Source organism: Dermacentor albipictus, chromosome 5 (genome assembly GCF_038994185.2).
Source record: "Dermacentor albipictus isolate Rhodes 1998 colony chromosome 5, USDA_Dalb.pri_finalv2, whole genome shotgun sequence".
In the NCBI taxonomy this organism is placed as follows: Eukaryota; Metazoa; Arthropoda; class Arachnida; order Ixodida; family Ixodidae; genus Dermacentor; species Dermacentor albipictus.
The window spans coordinates 154,189,128-154,208,271 of NC_091825.1; the positions used below are offsets into that span (position 1 = coordinate 154,189,128).

The 19,144-nt window shown below is 46.2% G+C and overlaps 2 protein-coding genes across 2 annotated transcripts; one reads left to right on the forward strand and one right to left on the reverse strand.

Annotated features, from left to right (window-relative positions):
- Positions 1–346: 346 nt before the first annotated feature.
- On the forward strand, positions 347–2,509 carry LOC135902327 (terminal nucleotidyltransferase 5B-like). Its single transcript, XM_065432303.2, has 2 exons — positions 347–867; positions 951–2,509. The coding sequence occupies exons 1-2, from the start codon at positions 863–865 to the stop codon at positions 2,080–2,082; spliced, it is 1,137 nt and encodes a 378-aa protein (XP_065288375.1). The 5' UTR covers positions 347–862; the 3' UTR covers positions 2,083–2,509.
- Positions 2,510–4,100: 1,591 nt separating this feature from the next.
- On the reverse strand, positions 4,101–19,041 carry BckdhB (Branched chain keto acid dehydrogenase E1 subunit beta). The gene is made up of 7 exons (XM_065432302.2): positions 18,728–19,041; positions 18,473–18,619; positions 17,755–18,071; positions 9,072–9,251; positions 7,186–7,296; positions 5,199–5,285; positions 4,101–4,362 (listed from the first exon to the last, which is right to left on the reverse strand). The coding sequence occupies exons 1-7, from the start codon at positions 18,885–18,887 to the stop codon at positions 4,222–4,224; spliced, it is 1,143 nt and encodes a 380-aa protein (XP_065288374.1). The 5' UTR covers positions 18,888–19,041; the 3' UTR covers positions 4,101–4,221.
- Between the last annotated feature and the right edge of the window lie 103 nt (positions 19,042–19,144).

Here is a 19,144-nt window from a genome sequence, read left to right on the forward strand (position 1 = left end):
TGTCCTTCTATTCGCGCCTTCAGCCCTAGAATTCCGCGATACGGTAACCGTACTGCGCGTCGGTTGCGCAGTAAGGTTGACCGAATCTTGGCGACCCAAACGGCGTGACGTCAGCGGCACAACGATCCCGATTCCCTAAATATAGCCGCAGGTTCCTCAATGGATGCGCGGAGTGCTGCTGCCCACGTCAACCGAGTTGTAACCGACGTCACAGCCCCGTCTACGCTGAACGCACATCGATCGGATCCCAGCTGCGGCGTAAACACGGCGCCCACGCAGCCCTCGGAACTGCGCACTAGCTGGCGCTCCGCGCGACAGCTGGAAAACTACCCGTTCCGGATAGTTTGGCCATATGGTTTGGCGGTCATTTTCAGGCGCTGTTGTCGCAGGCTTTCTCCGCGCTCGTGACGGGCGGGCGCCGCACGTCGGTCGGGCGACCACAAGACGCGCTCAAGGCGCCCCGAAGGAACGGCGGCGACGGCGGCGCAAAAGCAACAAAACAACGGCGCCTACATCAGCAGCGCCTTTGACGCAGTTTTCGCGTCTGTTCCGGAGCACGCTCGCTGTTACGTGCATGCGCGCGCGCGCACCGTCGCGTGTGCGGCGCACTTGCGTCACGCGGGGAGGTCGGCGCATGCGCAGCGCGTTTCCCTGGCAACGAAGCGACCCGCCGCCTAGCGGTTGGCCGCAGAGGCCACACGAGCAGCCGTCGAAGAGCCGTTTTGCCGCTACGCCGTCGGACCGCTCGCTGCTGAAACCTCCTGCCCGCAGTCGCCGTGCGCTCCTGGGAAGTGGTCGTCCTCGGCCGGCCAGCTGCAGCGAGTAATACTTGAGAACCCTGAGTCTACCGACGTTTGGAATCATGAGGCAAGCACTGTTTCGCTCGCGACATATGGCGCGCGCCGGCTGTCAGCCGACGTCTCTTGACACGTCTTGCCCTTTTGGCGCAGTGTCGAGGAGGCCCGGTTCTCGGTGCTGGGCTACGACCAGGTGGTGCGGCTGCAGGAGCTCCTGGAGGAGCCCGTGTCCGTCCAGGGCCGCGGCAACTTCCCGGCGCTCGAGACCCGGCTGCGGGACCTGGTGCAGCGCGTGCGGTCGCAGCTGGGCCGCCAGGGCGTGCCCGTGCGGGACGTGCGGCTGAACGGCGGCGCCGCGTCCTACGTGTTGGAGCCGGACACGTCGGCCGAGTACAACGACTTGGACGTCATCTTTGGCTGCGAACTTGGCAGCAGCGGCGCCGGCGGCTTCGAGCGCGTCAAGACAGCCGTACTTGACGCGCTGGCCGAGCTGCTGCCGGCCGGCGTCAAGCGCATCAATGCGTGCGCCCTCAAGGAGGCCTATCTGCACAAGCTCGTGAAGGTGGCCACTGACGAAGACCGCTGGTCGCTCGTCTCGCTTTCCAACAGCCTGGGACGTAACGTCGAGCTGAAGTTCGTGCATCGAATGCGGCGACAGTTCGAGTTCAGCGTCGACTCGTTCCAGATCGTGGTGGACCCGCTGTTGCTGCTACACCAGTGCGGCGGTGGTTCGGCGGAGGCGTTATTGCCGCGCTGTACGCAGGACTTCTTCCCCAGCGTGCTTGCCGAGTCAGTGTACGGCAACTTCGGCCAGGCGCTGGAGCACCTGCGGCGGCGGCTCATCGCGACGCGCAACCCCGAGGAGATCCGCGGCGGCGGCCTGCTCAAGTACTGCCACTTGCTGGCGCGCGGCTTCCACACAACCGACTCGACGCGAGCCTTGGAGCGTTACATGTGCTCTCGCTTCTTTATCGACTTCCCCGAGATACAGGCGCAGCGCGCAAAGTTGCACAGCTTCCTGGCCAACCACCTCTCGCACGAGCGGCTGCGCTATTCGTTCCTGGCGACCCTGTACCGCGTCGTGGACGGCTCTACAGTGTGCCTGATGGGCCACGAGCGGCGTCAAACGCTGCAGCTGATCCAGGAGCTGGCTTGCCGCGCGCTGCTTGTGCAGCAGCAGCCGCCCCGGCTGTGCGGATTCGCCCAGCCCTGCTGGCTGCTCGGACTGGGCCCCACGTTGGGCCCTGCGGGCTTGAGCCCCGGCCTGGCCGCTGGACCCCTCTGAGCGCAGGCGTGCGTCGTGGTGTGCGTGTGTGTGCGCGACGGTATGCAGCGCCGGAAGCCGACAGGGCGGCCTTGGCCGCCCGCGGGGAGGACGCACGCGCGGACCGACCCGGGTCTTCCACGGCCCCCCTTCCCCCCCCCCCCCTGCAAGTCACGTGAACTGCGGTCAGTCGGACTCCTTGCGCGCGCCGGAATGCAACAGCTGAGCGGGACCCAAGGCCGCCCTGTTTTTTTGCCATGTCCAACTGGGCCGCTCTGTTTCCCTGGGCAAGGCCGCCCGGCAGCCCTAGATAAGGGCAAGGCCGGCCGCTCCGAACCGCGAGGCCGACGGCCGCTCTGTAAGCTGCCGCAACCGGCAGCTCCCTTCTCCTCGCAAGTCCTTTTCTGTAACAAAGCATAAAACCAATGCGATGTGTTCGGCTCCAAAACTGTGTGTGTGTGAGTGTGTGCGCGCGTTATTCACTGCCCGCCGTCCCGTGTGCGCCGAGAGGGCTGCGGCCACCCAGTCGCACTCTCCGCGCCCGGCGACGGGCCCTTACACAACGGATTTCACCGCCGATAAGGCGGCCCTTATCGGGAAGCCACCGGTGCGCGCCGCTTGCATTTTATCAGGGCGTCTGCTGGCGGCGGCGCTTTTCCTTCCGTCGGAGGGGCTGTTGTCGCTTTCGTTCGCCGCCGCAGGCGCCTTTCCCGACGTGGCGCACCTGTGCCCCGACCGGAATTCGGTCCTTCCGTGCGTGCGGATTGTTCGCTAATGCGCTTAACCGTGCTGCGACCTTGCTTGGCATGCCTGCCAGTTAGGTCGCATATGATCGAGGACACGCGCCGTAATACGTCGGAGGCTCGCCCTGCGTGGAAATATGTTACGTCGCACTTGCAGCTGAATTCATTTATTTGTCGTCGTTTCTTCGCCACACGATTACAGAGGACGTCCGAGCGTAAAATGTAGTTTCGTGTCTCATGAGTGCGACGTAGCATGAGGGGCTTAGCCCTTTCTTTTCTGTGCGTCGTATCCATTCTACAAAAGCAGCCTGCTTGACTAGTTTACAGCTGTGCCTGAAGTGGTACGTTAACTAATCTTTCACAATTTCGAAACAATGCACAAAGGAACATGCATCACGAACTGGTCACGACGCACGCGAGGGAATTCCTAGCCATGCGCGTATCGCATTCCTTTTGTTTCTCGAACTGTTTTGCGGGTTTGCAGAGGCTTTGAATACTGCTGCAAATGTGCACAAGGCCAGAACATTCGAAATCGCTTGCAAATCTTGCTTTCGCCCTGCTGTAAGCGCTGGCAACTCGCATGTACAGTCGGCGTCAAAAGTTTGCGAACCGCGGCATGAGAAAACGCTGTAGCCTTGTATTCGGATTTCCAGCCTGTACTAGTATATGTAACATATTGCTCTACGGTTTTACTGGCTGCGATCACAAGCTGCTCTAAAACTCTTATTTCAGAGTTGTAAAGGTAAAACAAATCAGGCAATTTAAATGCTTACCTTTCGTCAGTTTCCGCAGACTAAGTTTGTTCAAGGTATATCAATTTATACTGCTTTGTATAAGTGTTGCTTGGATAGAAGTGACAGGCAGATAGATCACTTAACTGAAATAATGAAAAGCGTAGTAACGAATGTTCTTGCATTGAGGCTGGTGGCACCACATAGATGAATTAAGATAGAGAAATTGAATTCTGAGCATGAGTGGCATTAATCTACATTCCCAAGCATTTGCGTATATATGTGAAAGTAATTCTTGAGTTATGTTCAGCAATGCACCCAGCCACAACATGCACACCATTTTAGCTTTCTAGCAAATGAAAGGGAGGTTCACTGACAATCTGAACCCATCGTTTCGGACTTTTAGCATCCTGGCGTATGTATTGGTCATCATAGTCAGCATAAATATTGCAATATACTTACCTGCTTAAGGCACAATACTGTAACTGCAATAATTATCTTCACATTTGTACTTGTTGACCTTTGAGCCCGCCACGAGTATTTCTTCAACACTAACACATGCAGCTACAACCCATACCAGTGCCTCTTTATTTTTTCGGAACCTGTATTTGCCAACACAGCTGTTTCAATGTCTGTACTCGTTGACTTCAGATTTACAATGCTGGGGAGCTTGCAGAATAGAAATTCTAGTAGTTCATCATTTTCTTGATGGCATCGAAGCATCGCCACTTGTCTGGCAGGTAGAATGGTTCGAAGATATGTGGAAATGGAGTGTCAAATCCAGTTACCCTCTGCACTGGAGCTTCAAGGCTCAGGAAACACTCCTCCTGCATGAGCCATCGGTTTTAATTCAGTAGGTTGCCACATGTTTATGCATAACATTCAAGTACAGTCACACCTTGGCATAATGAATTCAATAAAATGTTTCTCACGGATGGTGTATAATGAACAAAGGGTATAATGAGGGTATTCTTGCGCTGGCTATAATTTCATTATAATGAGGTCTGACTGTGTTACAGAAAAATTATAGGTAAATGTACACTCATATTGAGTTATGATTCTGCAGGGCCCAGCTAGTGGCTTAGGCAGCACTTTTTATTCACACCCTTATTGAAATGCAATCCTAAACCGTTCAATGCAGAATAAGTTTGCCCTGTTACACTGTGACCAGTAACACGCACCACATTGTAGTAAAGATCATAAATAAGTTATTACAGCCGCATGAAAATATTTCTTCATGCATATGTAACAACATAGCCCGAAATATTCTGAATCATTCTTACGCACACAAACAGCTGCAGAAGAATCTGACAATCAAATTATCGCTTTCTAAGCTATCACCTCTGTAAATGTTTAGAGAGGCGATAGCATTCGTTTACAGCACACCTGTGTAAAAACAAGTGCCATCTTGACTAATGCGTGAACTTTTCACACAATAGATTTCAGCTATATTAACGAAACAGTGGACACAGCAGCAGACGAAGCGAGTTCACTACCTGTTGCGTAGCGCCTTGGCAGGTGTCGGCATCTGGCACCACTGTTGGTGTTCAGAGCTAGATAACCCGCAATGGAAAGTCCATATTCTCTTCCGCTCACGAGCATGACAGTTCGCTGCATTTTGTTACGCTTCTGAAGAGTAGCTCATACGATGGTGCTCACAAACCTGAATTGCGGCGGCGATCTCCGCTCCGAGCCCCGCAGTAAGAGGTGCCTCGTGGGCAACTAGAAGCCTCCCGGTCTTCCGCACAGACTGCAAATTCAGGAAAGAAACAACTCTCGTTCACCTTCGGCTGCGAAGAAAGTCACTTTGTTTGAATGCGCGCAATGAATCTCCACGTTACAGATTGGGAATGCGGACAACAGTCCGTCGCATACCGTGCGCCCGGTCACGCGAATGCGGCCGGCGCCTGCGCGCCAGGTACGTACTCCACACAGCAAAACTTTAGGGACCGCGGAAAACCCACAAACTAATGGCCCACAAATAGTCTAATCGAATGCATCAGTGCAATGGGGCGCAATTATTGTTACTATTATTTCTTTTTTTACCCCAGTTCTATGCTCTGAAAGCTTTTGCGTCCGCCGATTCCAAGCGCGCGCACAACGGTGAACGCGGATTCACAGGGCGACATCGGAGTTATTGCCTGAACATTGACGAGAGCCTGAAGCTCTTATAAATGCCCTCATGCACGTCAAGAGAACGCGAGGCGCTTTATCTGATACGCCTGCGACCGCGCTACGAAGCGCTGCTCAACTAAGCATAGCGCCGGACTTTAAATTATGGGGTTTTACGTGCCAAAAACACGATTTGATAATGAGGCACGCCGTAGTGGGGGACTCCGGAATAATTTGGACCACCAGGGGTTCTTTAACGTACATCTAAAATCTAAATACATGTGTGTTTTCGCATTTCGCCGTCATCCAAATACGGCCGCCGTGGCCGGGATTGGCACGTCACTGTTCTGAACATGAGTGTGCACACCTGCAGTCGGACATACGGAATTTATTTGTTCGTATGCCAGCAATTTACATGCACTTGCCGGGGAAATGAACGGCTCAGTTCCGCGTTTGTATTGCCCCGTTCGCGTTTCATTTGTCCACGAAGGGGCCGTAATGGGGTGCCACGGAGAAGGAACCTAGAGGAGCAGGTCTTGCGCGTAATCACAGTTGAAAAAAACTAAAATAGTACTGCAAACGCGATTACGCTTCGCGACCGGTCGCGCAGAAGTTCCCCGAGACCACATGCCGGAAATGAATGACGCCAGTGCAGCACGCACTGACAATCGTAGAAACGACAACACGTGTCAGTCTGCTCCTGCGCTGGCGGGAGCGTGGCCGAAACGTGCAGCGCTCATTCACGCGCCGAGAGCATGATGTTTCGAGCATGTTCCAACACGCTTGCTCGCAGGAACGTTCTCGAGTGACTGCATGCACGGTTGTCGCGTACTGTACTAGATACAGCCGAGCTGTGCGAATCTTCCCGAGACACGGCGCGAATCTCGCGGGCTGCTGTTCACCGATAAGCGACTCGCCTGCCCGAGGTGCCGTCGCTACGTATGCGATGCCGCGGCTGATCCGGGCAGACAGCTTTAATCATGAAACGTTCGAGCGCAGCCGCGTTTCCGCTCTACTGCTACGGCACCAGCTGTGCGCTTGGTTGTTTTGCCGCGCCGACTCGGATGGGGCGGTGATGCCACGCTAATTGAACATTTCTGCCCCCCCCCCCCCCCGGCACTTAAAATGGTCATTCAATTCGCAGGCTAGTTATAGCCGAAGCAACACACAATGGTGTGCCTTCCATTGGCAAGATTATTCTCATTCTGAAAGCACACTCAAACAGCTTGGTCTTCCACTAGCACTAGTACTGCATAACAATAATTGGCCTTTACTGCAGAAGCCCGGTTCACCATATAAAGTCAGCTCAAGACTACAAAATATTACACAGAAGGTGGAATGGGTGTTGAGTCAACTTTAACCTGCCAAGTTTCCTTAAAACTTTTTATTGTATAACACGGAAACTTTCACCTTTTGGCTGTAACAAAGTGCTATTATAGATATGTATGAATTAAATTTTTTGCCATTACTTTCGACATGCTACTCTGTAATAAATGATAGCATGATGAATGCACTAAACAAGTTGATCAAGAACCCACATTGGCCACAGTCTCCTTGTCCCATGGCATCAGTGTGCAGAGGTCGACGAGCTCACACGATGCATTCAGCTTGTCTTGCACCATCTGAGCCACCTCCCGCAACACGTGCACCTGCCGTTACAAAAAGACACTGCTGACGTCCCAACTAAATGACAGTCGTTGCACTGAAGCCAAGAAACCTTCCAACTAAAGACACTGCCACATGTGTATGAAAGACAAAAGGTCACCTCTGAATAAACACAGCTGTTTGAAAACCTGTGCTGTGCTGCGCCACGGAGGAAAAGCACAGCAAAGAGATTATTTTTTTGTGACAATTGTTAGCCACTGCAGTTTTCAGTGAAATATGAACCACCAATTTTTTTTTCTATTTTCCACTAATCAGCAGATAGAGTTAGCTGGTAGCACACCAGAATTTTTTTCCCATAATAAATACAGAATTCTAGCCCACTTGGACTATATTGCTACATTTTTGGACCACTAAAGCTACTATTCATGCTAATGTACAGCCTGCTCTGACATATACAAAGAAAATGAATTAAAAACAATACACAAACAATTCGCCTTTCTTTTTCTTTAGCTTGCAATTATATAATTGTTTGCACTTTGAACAATGCTATTGCCAAATTTTGGCCAAGGTAAGTAGACATGCAAAAACACATGAATAAATGTCAACTAAAAGTTAGACTAGAGTAAAAGTGCACAAGAGATTCGCGCTTTGCCCTAGACAAGCCTGCCTAAATACTTGCGACAGTTAGCAATGCTACGTAAATGGAGATGCAGCCTCAACAACAACAACAAAAAGATATTTTACTCCATGATCTTGTTCCCATACCAACTCGCCCAACTTTCTATCCTTTTGCATAATATTTTACTCCACTTGCAGCAGTGCACTAAAGAGAAAAAGTTTTCAGCACTGTCTTCAGCGCTTTTTTTCATTATTCTAGAGCTGGGTAAGCCCTGTAATGTTGGCAGAGCACGGTCAGTGCAATGCAATGGCTCTTTTCAGTCAATTCTAATCCATTTTTTTATCATCTTCTGCACTAAGCAACAAGTTTTGATACCGGCAAAATACTGCTCCAGCTAGTGATAAAGGGTAACAGAAAATCATGGTAACAGAATTGGTAACAATGTGTGTTACCAGAGCCAAGGCATTCGGCTTTAGGATTTTTGCATTAGTTGTAGGAATTCAATAAATTAAAATTCAGGACCTGCCTGATTCAAACAATATTTCTTGCAAGGCCATAAGGCAGCAAGCAAAAAAATTCAAGGGGCACTCAGTTACTATTAAGTAGATGAAGCATTGCGACCACCGCGTGATGCTTAGACATTATGCCACAACACAAGGTTGCGAGTTTGACTCCCGCCGAAGGTGGGGGATCTGACTTCTAACAAAGGTTGTGGGCTCAAATGCCTTAATTAACTTTACCTTAATTAGCACCAAAGGTCGTTGGTTTGACTCCTTCCAAAGGTACTGGGTTTGAGTGCCTTAACTAACTTCGCCTGAATTAACACCAAAGGTCGAGGGTTCAATGCCTATCCAAGGTTGTGAGTTCAAGTGACTTCATTAACCATATCTTAATTAGCCATGCCCCAATTAACTTTGCCTTCATTAACACCAAAGCTCGTGGGTTCAACTTTCACCAAAGGATGTGGGTCAGAGTGCCTTAATTAACTCTATCTTAACTGTACCTTCATTAGCTTCACCTTAACACCAAACGTTGTGGGTTCAACTACCACCAAAGGTCGAGGGTACGTAGCCTTTTTGTGCCATCGTGTGGTCACACTGACAATGCCAGATTTTCCACCTCATGAGCCATTTAATGCTTTCTCATTGAAAAGAAATAATAATAATAAGTAAAGCAAGCAAGATGCAGTTGCTGGTCCACCTGTGTGCCCCAACCAACGAGGGTGATGTCATCGCCTTCTTGTAGGACTTGCGCCTTGCCAAGTGGCAGGGTGTAGTCCTTCAGGGGAACCTGCTCTACAGCCAAACGATACAAGATCTTGGGCTCGAAAAAGATGCATGGGTCCGGGTCCTGAACACATGCCCGCAGAAGACCCTTGGCCTGTGCAGAGATTAGACCATCAAATATGGGATCCATCAGTCCTTCAATGCTTATTTATACCAGTTATAAGCCAGGAAAAGGGACGCTGAGGACTCCAGACAGCCTCTCTATGTAAAACACTTTTCAGAACAGCACTCCATTCTAAGAAACGTTAGCATTACGTGATTCCTTCAAGCTCTAAGGCAGCGTTATGGTTGTGAAACACGAAAAGAAGGATATACAGGGTGTCCCAGCTAACTTTAGCCAAAGTTTAAAAATTTTCCAATGCACTCCAAGGTGACGCGACCAGATGCATGTTGCCGATTATTATATGGAGTAAGTCACACTATTCTTGTATTCTGCTTATTTGCGTAATTATTCAAGATTAATTAACCAACTTCTGAAGCAACAAAGTTAGGCAAGAAATTCTGCGTAGAAAGTTATAGAGTGCTTTGCAAAACGCCCAATTAAACAGTTTCCTACTTTCTGTCTATTAGGCATTACTGTTTTTCCACTTACTGCACATCGTGATTGCAGCACTCCAAAACATTTCTCATACAAACGAACATAGCATCTAGCAGGGTGTATAGGGAACATAGCATCTAGCACATAGCAAGGCACCAATGTGCTTCCCTTGTGGCGGTTAATGACAGTGATAAGCAGGCACAGTGGCAGCACACCCGGCTAAATGCTATGTTTGTTTGTATGCAGAACGTTTGGGAGTGCTGAAATCATGGCATGCAAGTGCGCATTTCACGTGGTATTTTTGTGTATTTCATGGGCATCTGCAGTAAGCGGAAGAACACTAATGCCTATAGACAGAAAATTGGAAACTGCCGAATCAGACGTTTTGCAAAGCGCTCTACAACTTTCTAAATAGAATTTCTCGCCCAACTCCGTTGCTTCCGAAGCTGGTCAAATAATCTTGACTAATTAGGCAATGAAGCAGCATACAAAAGAGTGCGACTTACTCCATACAGTAGTCAGCAACATGCATTTGGTCACATCGCCTTAGAGTGCATCGGCATATTTTAAAACTCTGGCTAAAGTCAGCTGGGACACCCTGTATAATTGCCAGTCATTTTCACTATAACTGCCAGATCTGTCAGCCGTCATTTGACGATTTTAAACACACACCAGCCTTGAAACTGAGACACCATACTTTATGAAACTGCAACAATGAGTGAGCACAGCCAGCACTTTGTATGCTCTTATTTTCTTTTGCAAGAAACTGTTCATGTCAAAAGAGTTGAATGCTGGGCTAGTTGGTTTCTTTTTTTTTTTTCTGTTGTGTCGTCCCGTTGCGCTATATTTCAAGATGGTTCTCATGTTAATTTCACTTCATATGCAGGTACCTTCTACACGAGAATATCCCAACAATAATTGTGACGTTTCCTTTTGCATTACCACATATCAAACTCAACTCTCCACTATTTTACAGAAGCGTGGCTCTAACTGCATGCTCTTCATGTCTGAGGCACAAATTTAATGAAGTGAACTTTCATTTTGCAACAGCTTTGTTGGACTGCCTGTTACTTCCCTTTCCTATAGGGCTCTTTCACCTTTTGCTGACGTTCACTAAGGTTAAAATGCATTTTGTTCAAGCAGGTAAGGGAGATAATGAACGTCAGTATGTACGTCAGCCATGTGAATCATAAAGAAAATTGTCAGCTGCATACAGCTGCCAGCTGTCGCAAGGCCTAGATGATATCCTGTTTTTAAACCACAATTATAAATGAATGTTTTGAACGTCGACACATTTCAGTCAAGTACACACTGTGATGCACTCTGTACTACTATGCACATACTATCAATCTTGTAAACGAACATAAACATTACAAACGGATGCTTCAAACTTTTAAGTCAAAACATATCTGTCATACACTTTATATTAATTGTGATGCACTTTACACTGCTATGCACCTGTGTAGCATGCACATACAAGCAAACAACTTGAAAACGGAAACAAACACTGCAAAATGTAAACTTAGGATAACATGTTCTCATCTTAAGGATGACACGACAAATGTTCTGAATGGCCAGCTTTATGCTTTAAAAGCTAAAGAAGAAGAAAAAGAATGTTTCAAGAGGAGATGAAAGTACAAAAAACCTGTGAATGTAAGCCTTGTCTTCATCAGATTAAATGTAAAAAACGCTGAACATGTATATCCCATTTGACATTTGCATGTTTGAAAGTACTCCACAACTCAGATGGAAAAGAACATAAGCAGAAAGGAAAGCCCACAAGACAAATTAGGCATGCAAAGAGTTTCACACGTCTGCTACTCTGCCACCATTTCCACTCATGCATTTTACCAGAGTATACTGCCTTCAGTCATCAGTGCCACACTTATTTGTACTTGGTCCTAACCAACAGCAGTATTATACATAATCTGTTACATTCGTGTTTGGAAAAAACAGCTGAGGATTCACAGACATTATATAAATTAAATGTTTAGCACTGTGGAGCGGTTCTTGAAAAGTTTAGATTTCCTAGCAAAACAAACAAAAAAAAACAAAAAACATATGCAAGCAATAGCTGCAAGATCAAACTCATAGTGACTCTTCAGGATACTTCAACACTATGATGCCCTTTTGCAGAGAGCACCATAATGACATTAAATGTAGTGGCTTTCTTTGAATCTGTGCCTGTGATGCCATAAGTGCCAATAGTTGGCGACAGTAAATGTGCGATCTTGTATGCGTTCCAAAATCGAACGGAGGCGGTCCGTTCCGTTGCGTTCGTCCGATAGCAGATGACACGGAATGATTGACAGCAGATGTCACGTCACAATTGACGTCATGGCGTTCGTCACGGTTCAAATTGTCCATTTGTGTGCCGCTCGGTGGAACGGACCACCTCCGTTCTATTTTGGAACGTGTACAAGATCGCACCCCAAAGCTCTGTGACCTCATACAAGTGAAATCATATATGCATAATATTTAAACCCCTTTGTTTTTCAACTAAACTGAGAAATATCCAGCAATGTAACCAAACAAGCATTTAAGGCAAGCCTGCATGTAGCATTTGGAAGCAAGATGCTAACGCTTTCTCTCCTTTACGAGTGCAAAGGTACCAAATACTTGGCATATTGTTCAGACAAACAGAAAAGACAGATGACTTCACAGCAAGCAAATGTCAACACTGTGCGTCCATCCATCTGAACAGAGCATTCAAGAAACAAACACAGCAGCGAGATGGAAAATGCAGGTGGCAGCCACAGCCAGCATTTAAAGAAATTCCACATAATAAAGCCATCTGAAATTTCATGCTGCTGCTCTCAGCAGGGCTACTGCTCCTATCCTGTTTTGATCTGCCCAATTTCAGTAACCAACCTATTTATCAGTGGTGTATTTGCATAATGTATAATTTGCATAAAGCACAACTTCAGTATTAACCTTTGCCAATTATTAATTGATTTGTATTTACTACCCTGTCTTGTATGCTGGTAGTACAGATAATAGTTGAATGTCACTTACATTTCACTTTGTTCTGCGCTTGACCCAATGTGTCTTTGTTGCTTAGTTAGCACTGACTTGGCTTACATGATGTGTACTTTACTCAATAGCCTGAACAGGGTTCATAAGGTATCATTATATACAAATAAATAGCTAAAATAGTCTAAAATAAATAACAAATAAATAAAACCCTTTCAGCACAAGAACTGTGTCAAATGGCTAATCCACAAGCGAGTAGTATTTTCTTTTCCTGTGTTTTGCATGATTTAAAATCGTGCATAAATACGTTTAACAGCATTTTCCAATGGCAAGCATCACCTTTACAAGAAGCACCAAGTTCCAATACATACAAAGGAAAAATAAAACCAAGTAATTACTGCAGGCCTTTATTTACACATATTCTGACATAATATCAGCAACAATGAATGACATTTTTAAAGCAAATTCATTTTCAGTCTTTACTAACTCAATTATGGAAAACCAACTAGCCCAACAATCAACTCTTCTTCAACAATGCAAATGTTCCGTCAGTCAGAACGTGCTTGTTTTTCTGCTAAAAAGACTGCAAAAACATAAGCTCAGAAGCTCTGTCAGACTTAGAAAATTCAACAATTAATTTTTAACATTTCCCGCACGCTTTTGTGTCTGCTGTGAAAAACACAGCCATGGGAGTCCTAACGTTTTGAATGATACAAGGTTCACATTAGCTTCCTATGGAGCAAAAATACCGTGGAACAGCCTCATCCCTTGAAGTAGTTGCAATTAAACAGTCAAGGTTGCATGTACAGGGAAGCGTAACTTACTGGCGCAGCACAAGCAAAAATAAATCAGCAACAAAAATAATCTGGTTTAGCCGTTCCTTCCACAGCCTTAACTAGCCTCAGTTTTAAAACAGCAGGACAATGTCTGCAGTAAAAAGAAAAGAATAAACAAACAAACAAAAAGAGAGGGGGTGGCAGCTGTGTAGGTAGACAGGCGTCTTGCTCCAAGTTGTGCTCGAACCCAATGAGAAGGGGCTTGGCGTCCCACTTCTGACACCTTGCCTCACATTGGTGCGAGATCTGTCATTGCTCGGTGCGGTCGGCTGCTGATAACAGCTCTGGCATCCATACCATCAAATGCAAAAGTGGACGCCATGCACACTCACTGGCAGCAGATAAACACAGCACCAGGATAAGAAAGCATGAAAGTCCTTGTTTTGTAAATTAATGGCTAAAAGCTAGTTCAATGATTAGGAAGAAAAAAAAAAGTAAAGCATGAAAGTCCATGTTTTGTAAATTAATGGCTAAAAGCTAGTTGAATGATTAGCAAAAAACGCCAAAAATCGACATCAAGAGAAATTGTAAAGCTCAAATGCTTCGTGTTACTAGTAATATGCTTCCCATGAACTAGTCAACATTTGACCACTATTTTACACCTACTTCGGATGATGTGCAGCAGCCCTTGTGCATACATTCTTTTATAGTGATGAGACTGCCATGTACCTTGTTTTCTTCTTCTTTGTTCTTACAATATTTTTTTTTTTCATATGGCAGTGTGAAAGTGCTGCCGTGACTGAAGTTAGAAAAATTTGAAGTTTGAGGTTTACATGATGCTCAAATGTACCTGACCCATCTGCGATGCAACATATTTATTTATAGCAAGCATCAATATACAGTATAATGGTTTAGTTAGGTATAATGGTTACTCCTGTGTGACTCATTCTTTAGTATATCTGAGTGATTCACTTATGTAGATTTTAAGCTTATTTATTGTGTATGTGTGAGGTGTGAGATCTTTGTTTCTGTTCATTTTACACATGCACTTTCAAGAAAAAGTAAAAGGCCACGGCCCTACCTGTACTGAATCGTGACATGTTTTTTGATACTGTTTTTATGGATTTGGTCAGTGAGAAGGAACAGCAGCAGTTTTGTCATCAAAGCAGTCCTGCCAAGTCTGCAAATCTGTAAGGACATCTACAACTGTATTTTCCCTGTTTTTTTTTTTTGTACAAATGTGTCATACTTGTATGAATGAAAGAAATCATCAGCCCACTTTTTTCTGGGGACAGAAATCCCTTTGATTTACGGCTAAAGAACAAGCACTCAAACTCGCAAGGTATTGTCACTAGTGGCCAGGATATGACAGCCATGAGGGAGTATGCATGTTTGACTTAGGGCTTCTCTCTGAGCCATTAGCACTTGACTATTTTACAAGAATTGCAATTCTCAACAATTGTGAGCGTATTAGGAAAAGAGGCTTGTACTTGTTTTTAAGGCCTCCCTGTGTAAGCAAACAAAAGTGTTTGCACTAACTTTTTCCACAATTTGTCCTGCTGCAGTGATTTTGTGGCTATGGCATTTACGCTGCCGAGTATGAGGTCATGGGTTTGAATCTTGACTACAGCAGCTGCATTTCGATGGGAGTAAAATGCAAGGGTGTTCCAATGATAAGATTTCAGTCTACATTAAAAAATTCTAAGTTTCTTTTTTTGTAGTAATTTCTTGCCAAAGGAGGTATTTACTATGCATTGTTAATATTTATATCGTAAGGATATTTATGAACATACACATGCCATAAAAATGTATCTGTAGGTGGGACTGAACCAAATTTTTTTGAACTTTGTATTTGTTACCATGGCCATAGACAATACACAAGTTTTGACGCAGATAGGTTCTGCATTGCACACAGTAACCTTAGCAAGTACAAAGGAATGAGGGGACATGTGCAAAAAACATGTATCTACAGCTACTGTTCACATTTAAAAAAAATCAAGAATGAGGTGTTTTGACAACAGACTTTTTAATGTCAAATTTGTGTCAGTGCTATCCACCCACTGACATCTGTCAAGCAAGTCCATTGTGCCAGTACAATGTTTTGGAATATCACAATGTCATTGCATTTGAGATTACTTTATGTACATGTACCCAATATGTGACATGATCTGATTACCTGGAAAGCTTGCATATGTTGAGGTTCCCAAAGACGACAGAATATTTTATTTCATTTTACTCCTGTGAAAAACTCAACTTGTACTTTGACAAGCATGGCATGAAGCAGGCCAAGACAATGGTAAATTACTATTGAAAAAACATTCTTAAAGCTTTGCAGCTGGCATAGCCTGTATGAGAAGTATTTTTCATGTGATTAGGCCTGGGCCTATGTTACATCATTAAATGCAAGTGTACGTTTCATCTGGTCTACCAGGACTAATCATGGCTGACTAATGGCTGGAAAAAAAGGATGTCCGAGACAAACCAAAGCAGAGACTTAGTAGTTTATGTGGTTTGGGAAGCTGCAGGGCAGAAAGTTAGAAAACAGTTCTGTGTTATTTTGATGAAGTTTACAGGAGATCAGTGGAATGGCGCCAGCACTACTATGTACCACTGTTTTCTTGCAGCATTATCACGAAGAAAAGTTGTTAAAGGCCAAATGCAATGAAATGTAACTTTGGCTAAATTCATAATAAGTGAGTAGCATGCACTATTGAAGGGGAGCGTGGTCTAGGGCTGGTAATTGTATCATTTTCTTATTAAAAGCGTTTAAATAGCACCTAAGCAGACAATGCATGCACCTGGCAGTTAGCAAATACAATGCAAATCCCAGCACATAGCTTCAGAGATTCCCAGTGCACTACAGGAACCGCCTAATCTTGGAGATCATGCCAAGGAGCCATGCTGGTTCTCAATATCCTGGGTTCTGCATCATTTTTGGCAAGTGGAAATGGCAACATTATTTTTTTCAGTTTGTTATCAGAAGTGCCCAGTTTTATTAGATTTTAGTGATGCATCCAATTGTAATCCAAACAAAAAAAGTGTGTGCTGAGGCTTATCTGTACCCTCATATCTAAAGCTAGGCTGTTTACACAGTCCAGAATTTAGCTGCAGGTGGCCTTTTGGTGATGCCCAGCATTACTTCCTCAAGCCAGAACATCTGGAAAGTACATTCCTTACACAGCCACAGGTACAATGACACATAAGTTGCAAGGGCACTACCCTTTCGCATTCCTTCCATTTCACACAACTGGCAACACCCATCCACCATCACTGATGACTCATTCACTGTCTGCGTCATCATAAAGTGCACGAGGTGTGCCTTCCTTGCTGCTGCTTGCATATAGATGAGGGCTGATAAGGAAATCCTGAGCTGCAACAACTGTGATGAGGAAAACAGCTGGAATCTGAAAAGGCAAGAGGCAAATGATGCCGCTGTTGTGCTTCTGATGTTCAGAGTTGTGCCCAAACAAAAGTTAGGCAGGGCAGAGAACAATCCGATAGAGTCTAGCGTGAACATGTGACCTTCAGCATGGCTTATGCCTCAATATCCTGAAACTGGTAGTTGACAGAAAATTTTGGCTTTGAATTTCTTAGCTTAACATGACAGAAATGTCACTGTCTCCCATTGAACAGAATACAGTCTCTCTGAAAGCACTGTGAATTATACTTTCATGCCTCTGCAACTGAGAGGTCTTGTTGTCCTTGAGTGATGTCATAACTGCAGAGCAGCATATGTACTGAAATACTGGCCTGTCTGCAGTGCATTAAGGTTTAACAAATAAAGGCATTTCTGCTTGCTTTCCATTGCTCTCCCATATGAAAAGCATGCATTTATTGCTTTCTGTGTGCTTTGTAGCAGCAAATAAGTGTCTGTCATAGGGTTCCCACCCTTAACTTCATATCTCATGTTGCTGCCAAAAACATTAGGTTTTGCAATTTCCAAGACCAAAACCATGCTGGGCTGGGCCACTGCCGGTCATGCATGCTGGATGGTTAGCTGGTAATGCTCTCAATCTATAGGCCTTCAAAGTGATCGGCCAAAGACACAGTTAAAAGTGCCTAAGGACATTCTTTTGCACTTGCCCACAAGTGTTAAACTGGCACTACGACTTCGATGCAATGCAGTCCTTTCTTTCGTGGAACTCTCATGTCCCCACAGTACTGCCAAGCTGCACAGAGTTTTTTTTTTTTTTTTCTTTCTGAAACGTCCCATTTATTTTGCCATGCTTGTAAACCATTTCCACCTCTTGCTACCCTCCGCAAGCTTCCTCGTGAGCTCAGTCGGTACGGTGACGGCAGCATGAACGCACCTGAATTGGACCACGCGGCATGACGATCCTCAGTCCCGGAACATGGGCGAAGAATGCTTCCGGACTCTGCGAGTGGTACAGGGCGCCGTGGCCAACAGCACCACACGGTGCTCGCACCGTCAGGCCACCACAGTTGAAAAGTCCTCCGGACCGATAGCGGTATTTAGCCGCCTCGTTGACGAGCTGGTCGAAAGCGGGGTAGATATAGTCCGCGAACTGCATCTCAGCGACAGCCGTAGCGCCGGCCACGGCCATCCCAATACCGAAACCTGCGATGCCTTGTTCACACAGCGGCGTGTTGAACACGCGGTGTTTGCCTGCACATGGGATATAAGCGCGACCATAAATTGGATTGCAGAAAGTGTTGCCGTCTATGCATTCCCCGTGGTATGGATTGTTGAGCGAGCACAGTAAACGCACTGTGGCTCCACGACACAAAACACAGTAGGGGTGCTTCTCGACACCGACACGACACTGCCTACGAGTGAATTGAACGCTACGTCTTCAAGTGATGCGAGAGAACTAGCTGCAGGTTTTGTATACGCTGGTGACCGAATGTGCCACATGATCCATCTATTAACGCACGCCACTGAAATTGCCAACGGTCCGAACTTAGGAATGGCAGAACACGTACAGTTGCAAGGAGCGAAACCAACCATGTGCTATCCACAAAACCTTTCTTGCACTAATACTATACGAGAGTCGCATGCATACGCACCGTACTTTTCTTGCAGGCCAACCGTGCACCGAAATACGCCACCGAAAGCCACGTCTTCGCCAAAGATCACGGCAGTCGGATCGTTGGACAACGTTATGTCCAAGGCGTTAGTAATGGCTTGATAGAGGTTCAACCGTGCCGTTTCTCCTTCAGGAAGAGATAAAGGAAAATTATATTTTTGTGTATTTGTTCAGAACTAGCGTAACCATATAAGACCCCTAAGTTCCAAGTACTTAAATATACATGGTCACACACCATCTGACGACGACGGTGTGTCTGGAACAAATGTGAAGTGGCCCGCTGACCGCTTCTGCACCTCGCAGCTGGATGCCACTTGTTCCCATCGCAGTCTTCGTGGCGAAACTTTCTTTCGCAGAAGAGCCCGCACAGTAAAGCTTAAAGATGTCAGACTCATGGTGAACTCCGGCAGCGTATGGTCATAGAATAAAGAACCAACGTATGGTTAGACTTCCTAGCCAACCACGATTACGCCACAGTCGCGACCATACTTGCTGCAACCGCAGTCACCGCCAAGCCGCACTTATAGGCGACGTTTCGCAGTCGCACGCTCGCAACTGCTCGCAACATAGTCATCCAAATAGCTTTACGTTAGAAAAATGATAAATAGAACGGTTTGTAAATATATGCCCTGTGCGATTTGTTCATTAGTTT